This window comes from Nymphalis io, chromosome 18 (assembly GCF_905147045.1).
Source record: "Nymphalis io chromosome 18, ilAglIoxx1.1, whole genome shotgun sequence".
Taxonomy (NCBI): Eukaryota; Metazoa; Arthropoda; class Insecta; order Lepidoptera; family Nymphalidae; genus Nymphalis; species Nymphalis io.
Window position 1 is genome coordinate 9,188,269 of NC_065905.1, and position 9,325 is coordinate 9,197,593.

Genomic DNA, 9,325 nt, shown 5'->3' on the forward strand with positions numbered 1-9,325 from the left:
AAGATACATATATACATTTATATACCATACAACATATATCAATATATACATATATATACATATATCTATTCACAATACAGTTTTAGTTGTTTTTATATATTTAAATTATGGAATAACTGAAACGATTGTGTTGTGTCGTTTAAAAGAGAATAATTATGTACTGAAAAGACTTTTTTTTGTTATTCTAACTGATAAACTACGAAATCAATATATATAAAACTTATACCAAAACATACAGCACGTTTTGTAGAATGTTTTAATATTGAACACTATTATATATATGTAGCTCCGCAGTTCAGTTTCTACTGGTGGTAGAGCTTTGTGCAAGCTCGTCTGGGTAGGTACCATCCAAACATCAGATATTCTACCGCAAAAAAGCAGTACTTGATATTGTTGTGTTCCGGTTTGAAGGCTGAGTGAGTCAGTGTAATTACAGGCACAAGGGACATAACATCTTAGTTCCCAAGGTTGGTGGCGCATTGGTGATGTAAGCGATGGTTAACATTTTTTAACTAACATTAAACATAACTAACATTGTTCACTTAACATCAGGTGGCCCATATGCTCGTTCGCCTTAGTGGTCTATAAAAAAAAGAATGTTTTAGTATTTAATACTATTATATATATATGGTGGCACTCCGCAGTTTATCCGTTTTAAAACGTGACAAGTGTAAATTTATAATTCTTGTACAGCTACATTATTCAATAAGGCACCGTTTCACTGCCCTCGTTTTAGGTTTTGCAATTGCAAATACTTTTTGCAAATACCGTAAGAAATGGTAAATTAGTCATATACATTAATATTGTAAGAAATATTATTAACCATTATTTTCATTGTCAATGCGCCACCAACCTTGGGAACTAGGATGCTATCCCTACAGTTAATCTTATACTCAGTCTGCTGAGCCGTGCTCCTAAAGCGGCTTACTGTTTCGTAGTTATCTACAGGAACGTTGACAGCGAATTGACTCGATTCTCAGACTAGCGTTACTTTGATGCTCCAGACGATGCAGACGAACTCCAACTTTACTCAACGTCATTTTCAATAATCAACGTCAACGTCATGTTCAATAGCTGACGATCAAGTGATGATCGTGTTTAAGCGCAATAAAGTATGTTTAAGTGCTGGAAAATATGGACGAGTTTGTTTTTCTCGCAATTGAATGGAATAAAAGCTCGTTTAGGTACTCGCAAGTATCTTTTGTGTATAATTTTTAAATGAGTTCTCTTCATTACTACCATTTGGAGACGTCGATTAGGTTTCGGAAGAAAGTTTTATCAAACACGTTTAGTTTTTACTCTTTTACTCATTCTTATTTAATATGATATTAAACTTATAATTATTATCATAAATATATTACTTAGCGTTTATTTTTATATTATGAAATGATCTGATTTTTTGTCGTAAGAGATTTTAATCTTTACTTGGTTGTAGATCAGTGTGGGTAGGTACCATTCACTCATCAAATATTCTACCGTAAAACAGCAATACTTGTATTATTGTAATCCAGTTTGCAGGGTGAAAAAGTAACTACATACACAAGAGATATAACATCTTAGTTCCCAAGATTGGTGGCGTATTGTCATTTTATACTTTCTTACAATACCAATTTTTATGGGCGCTGATGACCACTTACCATCAGGTTGCCTATTTGCCCGTTCGCTTTCTTAGATCATAAATTACCTTAGGAATCTAGTTTTAATGTTGTAAGCAATGTATTAGGTGAATATTAAATAAGTAAATATTGTATATAAAAATAAGAAGACAATATATGTTAAACAACAGATCTTTATATATCTAATTATATCCTTAATATGATTAGTTATGTATAATGTCATAACAACAGCACATTTTTGACGTTTTTATAAAATCAAAACAAAACAAATATTAGTTTTTATTTACAGAATTCAGTTTAAGGTAAGCGTTTGTGTTGTGTTCATTCTCTTTTCATAGGACTGTTCGATGGCGTCTACAATCCTGATCGCTAATCGAAGGCACCAAAGAGGTTCGCTGTTATCGCCCACAACCCGGAATTCAACTGTCGCGGATGTGCCCTGGAAAATTAATATTAACATCAATAAAAATTATGTGTATGCATGTGTTCTCATGTAACGATCTAACACACACATTAATGTACTTGCAATAAAAAAAATTATGCTGACGTCATCTGACGCTAGAACTCTCAGTTAGCGTACCGTGTACCGAGCACTATGATGTTTACACATCAAAAATTTTGCAGTACTTTGATTTTTATACGTATGTATATACTATATTGCCATCTATTGGCAATATAGTGCGTGGTAATTGTCAAAAAATGAATATAGTGCGCTATCTATATAAAAGAAATGACAAAAAAGATAGAAAAAAAATCTAGATAGGGACTCCTTAATCACCTTGCGGTATGAAATATTCTTTCCGACTTATTCTCATAGCTCCCTTCATAAAAATCGGTCGAGCCGTTTCGGGGGAGTTCGACCACGAAAACGGTAACACGAGATTTTTATATATTAGATGGATTTCGTTATTTATATATTTGGTGATCGGATGAAACCATCAACTCAACTCATCAACCTCATTTCCAAACAAGACTGAATAACGATGAAACTGCAAAACACTCTAAAAATGTTCATCGTCAACTAACTCGTAATAAATCTGGACAACTTTTCGGAAAGTATCAAACTGACTGAGCTGAGATTAAAGGATTTATTTTCCGGTATCCGAAATGGCTTTTCGAAAAGATTTTTGCTGACAAATATAAAGTTTCTAATATTTAAAAACTTTAATTTGAATTACTCTGTTTGAATCTTTTAAATATACTAATAGCCAGCAGCCCAGCCAGCAGTTTTAAATATTAGTTTTGCTCTAGCTTGCTAGACGATTATAGCTACGTCAAACTCAACACATAAAATATATTTATGTCAAAACATTGATCTGTTACTTCGTGCGTAAATATAAAGCTGGTGACAGCAACTCGAATCACACGAACTCAATCACTGGTCACACTCAAATTACACAGTGAAAAACACTGAAATTTCACAAAAATAAAAAAATAGTTTTATTGGATTTTGAAATATCTGCCCGCCTTCCCTAATTTTTGAATTGCTTATCATAATTAACAATATTTTAAGAAAAAAGTAAAACAATAAATCAAATAAGAGAAAAACTATCAAGATTACCGAGTTACAGCGACAACGCTGTGTCGTAAACTCTCCGATCCCCGATCGAGTTATCGTCGTGCGTAAATACCTAATTTTGAAAAGGTTGTTTTTGATAGGCCTCATTATATAGTTATATTTGGCAATAAATAGTACTACGTTGTAATGACACGATCTCTCTTAATAACTACTACTACTCACTACTACTCGAAACTTCCAAGAGACAAGACATATAATAATATACATATATACATGTCATTGTCATGATAAACAAGATACTTAAACGGTTTGCCTTTTTTTCTTGTTGGTTAATATTACATTATAATATTTAATATTAATGCTTACTTAGATTTGAAATTTTAAAGAAAACTATCATTTTAAATATTTTTATGAATTCCTTTTGGTTTTTGATTCTCGGTGTTTCGAATGTCAAGTATTGATTTCTTTGTTCGAAGTTATCGTTTAAATTTTTTTTTTTTATAAATTTCTTAAACGCTATATATATATTCCTGAATTTTCATGTGCTTAATTTCTGTTTATAATTCATCTCGTGCTTTTCGGTGAAGGAAAACATCGTGAAGAAACCTGCATGTGTCTAATTTCATCGAAATTCTGCCATATGTGTATTCCACCAACCCGCATTGGAGCAGCGTGGTGGAATAAGCTCCAAACCTTCTCCCCAAAAAGGGAGAGGAGGCCTTAGCCCAGCAGTGGGACATTAACAGGCTGTTACTGGTTACTGGTTATATATATATTCCAGCAAAACGCGAAATATATACCAATCCAATAGTTATTGGACAATATTAGACAATTATTTATCAAGCTATTAATATTTAATTTATAGCAGACTCCGTTTTGATTGTTTAAAACTTTTAAATACATTTTTGACGTTTAATAGGTTGTTAAAATATTTAATTTACTTAGAATTTATGTCATTATTTTGAACCAAATTTAATTATTTTATACAATAGGTAAAATTTAATTCCATTTTAATTCTGTTAGCAGTGCCTCCTATGAACAAAGTTAAAATAATGTTTGCTTATATCGGTTGTTATATTACGGTTCTGTGTAATTGTGAAAAAATTAACTTAGTGAGTTGATTTTTTTATATAACTTATAATTCACAATTTATATTTAAATAAATTGCTATTTTCCTTAGAAAATGTTAATTAAATTTTATGAATTTAAATCGTTTCTTAATCTTTGATTAGAAAGGTTTGAATAAAGAAGGTGGAGATGCTTTTTGGTGTGACGAAATTACAGTAATGTAATCAATTAAAACACATTTTGTGTCGAAAAAATATCGCAAAAAACTTCGTTCCTGACGGGGGTCCCCCGACTGCACAATTTGTAGACCTATTAATATTTGTAACACATTAATATACATTTACATACAAAATTGATCAAATACTTACCACGAAGAATAGTGGCTCGATATACATTTTCAATGTATACTGAATAACTTCGTCCTTTATAACGGGGCAGTAAGTGTTCGTTAGGAAGTTGCACGTGACTGCATTGGCTCCTAGATCGTATTGAATATCAATGTTGACACCGAAGTTCACGCTGGCAGTCGCGAGTGTCCTCATACTTCTGATAGTGCGAGCTGTAACACGCCAAAACTTAGACTTGTAGTTGTTCCTCATAACCTATTTCGACCTTACTTATAAACGTTGCATAGCCACTATTTAGTTTAACACTGATTTATCTCTTTCTGTCATTATTGATTTGACATTCGAAAGTAGAAAACACAGCATTGCTTAAGTAATCACCTGCTAAACAATTAAAATTATTCATTACTAAATAAAACTAAAGAGGAAAACATCGAATCGGATAAATGCTTATATTAACTATATAAATATATGACGGGCCGGTTGATGTGGTTGGTAGATACTTGCCTTTCACGCCGAAGGTTGTGGGTTCGATTCCCACCCAGGACAGACATTTGTGTGCATGTACATGTATGTTTGTCCTGAGTCTGGATGTAATTATCTATATAAGTATGTATTTACAAAATAAAAGTAGTACGTGTAGCATATCAGTTGTCTGGCTTCCATAGTACAAGATCTGCTTAGTTTGGGATCAGGTGGGTGTGTGTGAATAATGACCCAGGATATCTATCTTTACTTTAAATATAAGATGAAACAAAAGATTAATCACATACAAGCTCTGAAAACAACGTTTATAACAACGTCCTGTAGCTGGGGCAGGAGGCACGGTGGCGTGGTGCAGCCTTCCACATACTGGTGGATTGGGAGGTCGCCTTCATTGATAATACCTTAAAAAAAAGGATCGTTACAAACACCACTCAATAAAAATTTTAGGTAAAAGTAATAATTCGCTAAATATATTATATTATTCATGACATCTAGTAGCCTTGAACGTAATGCGTTGAATAAAAACACCACTTCCCAAGACTTTTTATTAAAATGTATTGCGAGGCTAATAGTATATATTTGAAAAAAGAAAGCGCGTTTTAGAAAATCTAATATATTAATTACCAGCTATTGATCAATTAAGGAACTAAAAAACATCACAAAATCAAAATTTGACACTTTTTGGGGGATCGCGGAATCTTTTTTTTTATATTAAACACCAAAAAAGGGTTCTAATGGCGCTGTGAGAAATATTAACCTCTAATACATTACCAATTCGCCACTGACCTCGAACTAAGAAGCCAATTGTGCCAGTAATTATCCTCATTTATCCATAAAACCGCAACACAACAACACTAAGTGTTGTTTAACTGTAGAATAAGTGGTGAATGACTAAAAATTCAGTCGCAAATTTTGACGTACAATTAAATAAAAGTATGTAAATGTACCGTGGGAACAAAAAAATAACCTGTTCAAAATTGAGATTGGATTTTAAAGAATTAAACGTTATTTTTTTAATGCTTCATATCATAATATTCTTAAAATAAACCGCATCGATTTTTTTTTAAATAAGACATTCACTTACACTTAAATTTAAAGGAAAAGCGAAACGCAGTCTTATATAATCCTTATTAATATTATAAATGCGAAAATGAGTTTGTTTATTTGTTTGTTACGCTTTCACGTCTTAACTACTCAACCAATCATAATGTCATTTTACATACAAGTTGTCAGGGGTACAGAAACGAACATTGGGGGCCTAACACCCTCTCACATGCGAGCAAAGCCGCTGGCGGAAGCTATTAATATTCTATACGAAACGCGATGTATTCTAATATAAGTTTTATGTATATTGTAGTAGATTTCTCAATTAGGCATTACAAAGAAACGTCTCCTCAGTTATCAGTATAGATTTATTAATGAATTTGATCCAAGTCAGATTGTCTATTAATCTTATGATTTAACGTAACTCCAAAATCAAAAATTCTTATCGCGTTCTACTGATAAAATTGGCTAACAATGTTGTCATAAAACATATCTTACATTGTTATAACAAGGCATATGATATTTATAATCAGATATGCCGTTATTTTTTTTTATAGTATAGGCAGGATGAGCAAACGGGCCACCGGGTAAGTGGTTACCGATGCCCATAGACATTGGCATTGTAAGAAATGTTAACCATCGCCTACATCGCCAATGCGCCTAAACTAAACTAAAATGTTATGTCCCTTGTGCCTATAATTACACTGGCTCACTCACCCGTCAAACCGCAACACTACAATACCAAGTGCTGTAGAATATCTGATAATAAATACATAAGCGTTAATAGATCCATAGATTTTTAATAATGAATCACAATATACTGCTTCTGTGCGAGACATAAGCTTTACTTAGTAATTATTACATTTTAAAATTGAGCAAGTGTAGATAACAAAATATTATTATTAAATTATATCTGCATCTTTAAATTAAATTATTTTTTTATTTGCAATTTTTTTACGCAAAAATTAATATCGGTTGCTCGGATTAATATTAAATGAAATTACAATTGTCCGTCGTTCTTTAAATACATTCATGCTCAAATTACACTATATATGTATATATATATAAATATATATATATATATATATATATGTATATATGTACTGCTTATAAATAACACCTTATTTTTAAGTTATATTGTTTTTATGCTCTTGAATTTTTTTTTTTTTAATTTTTATACATTCCTATCTCCACAGAGTATTGCATCTGTGCCTTTTTGAATTACATTTCTTTTATATTTTCTGATATTTAACTACTGGCGATAATGTAACGTTACGTTTGTACGTAACACATCTTTACTGTGATTATTTAAAGGTTTTTATGTTAATGAAAAGCTAGAAAAATTGTCAATCTGGTAAGTGAAATAGAGCTTTTTTTCGTTCGAGGTTCTTGTCCATTACAATATAAATTTTTGTAGTGCAGTAGAGTACTTTGAGTCGCTCCATGACTGATAGGAGTGGCATTACTATAGGCGTGTGATTGTGTTCGATTGCAGAGATTGCTTAAACATATGTTTAAAAGGGAAGCTCTTCATTTTATTGCTTCATACCTTAGGCAAATAACTTAACAGGTTTCAAAAAAAATTAATGAAAACTTAACCGTTGCCCAATGATCAGTTTTAGGTCCTTTTGATATTATTAATAATCTTTTTTACATGAGTTTTGAATAAACCTGTATTATAAGATACCACCACACATTCACACATTCGCATTCACACATTCTACCAATCAGCAATACTAACCTCAGACCTACTACTAATACTTACCTTTTGTGTGAGTAAGCCAGTGTAACTACAGGCACAACGAACATAACCTCTTAGGTCCCGAGGTTGGTGGAGTATTGGCGATATAAAAAATCATTATTATAAATTAAACGAACAATCTCTATGAGCGCTTGTTATTTACCATAAGGTCCTTTTGAGACTGGCCTACATGAAATAATAATTTTTAAAAAATATAGACTATATAGAATTTTCAAACGATATATACTTGAATTCACGAGTACAAAAAAAAAACAAATTTAACTCTTGAAAATCATAAGCCGGTTTTCTCCAGATGGTTACAACCTGCAATCTCTGAAAGTCAGAATATCCAACCTAACACCGTTGATATATGAAGAAAAACTTACATTTATCGACAACAGTAGTCTGGCCCCTCACAAACGCGACGAGCGCACACAACACGATAGTTCGCAGCATGTTACTTAGATTGATATGTTATCGTCACAACGACCAAAATATACTTTTACTTATCGAACAGGTGTTTATCTAAGAGATAACATTTAATTGTTAATAAAAATTCAATTGAAATGATTTGATTGTAAAAACAACTTAATCGTTAAACAATAAATGGATGAAATCATTCATTTTTTTTTTACATGTTAATAGAGAACCCGATTTCAGACCAAACTAATTTGTTCCAGGCCAAACCGGTTTATCCTAATCTTATGCAAGGAACACATTTTTTGCCCAGGTCAATCTAGTTTGGCTTAAATACGGCTATCTATCTAGTAATATCTATCTAGCTATCTATCTAGTAAAATCTATCTAGTAATAGTTGTAATCTAGTAAGGCTTAATTAGATTCGCCTATCCTGAACATATATACATATTGTTTATTTCTAATAAGTTCACATGATAATTTTTATTTATGAATATGTACAATGTTATTAATTATAATAATTATATTAATGTTAATATTTATTTATATATTATACAATTACTATTGCTCATCTTAAGGTCAAAATTCGACCTTAATATATTTTTATAATTTAAGGAATGGTTTCCTTATTAGCATTTAACTTTTACTGCCCTATTTGGTTTCAATTGTGAGCCAACTATACCAACGAAATCGGAACGCACGGCCGTTAAAAATCCGGACGTACCGTTCGTCAAAGTTATTGAGCCGCTTTGCTTTTGCCAAACTGTAAAACGTAACGTGTTCCAACTTGTTGACAGATTAAATCCATCGTTGCGCGTAATATTTTTGAATCATTTTAAAATAAACCTCTTTGCGTGCGAACGACAGTAATTCTTCCGTCAATAGAATCTCATTAACTACAACCGTAGAAGACTTGAGTTACATTAAATTATAATAAACAAACTAAAAGTTTAGTGTACAGATATTTCTTATTCCATCGCCGAAAATTCAACGAAATGTTTTTGTATTTTAAGAGAAACCCTTGACGATATTATTTGGGTTATTTTCTTTTAAAATAAAAACATCTATTATGACATGAAATAATATTTAT

The 9,325-nt window shown here is 31.7% G+C and overlaps 1 protein-coding gene across 1 annotated transcript; it reads right to left on the reverse strand.

Annotated features, from left to right (window-relative positions):
- Positions 1–1,876: 1,876 nt before the first annotated feature.
- LOC126775490 (uncharacterized) lies at positions 1,877–8,274 on the reverse strand. The gene is made up of 4 exons (XM_050497468.1): positions 8,205–8,274; positions 5,321–5,434; positions 4,572–4,762; positions 1,877–2,055 (listed from the first exon to the last, which is right to left on the reverse strand). Exons 1-4 carry the CDS (start codon positions 8,272–8,274, stop codon positions 1,909–1,911), a joined length of 522 nt encoding a protein of 173 aa, XP_050353425.1. The 3' UTR covers positions 1,877–1,908.
- Positions 8,275–9,325: the final 1,051 nt, after the last annotated feature.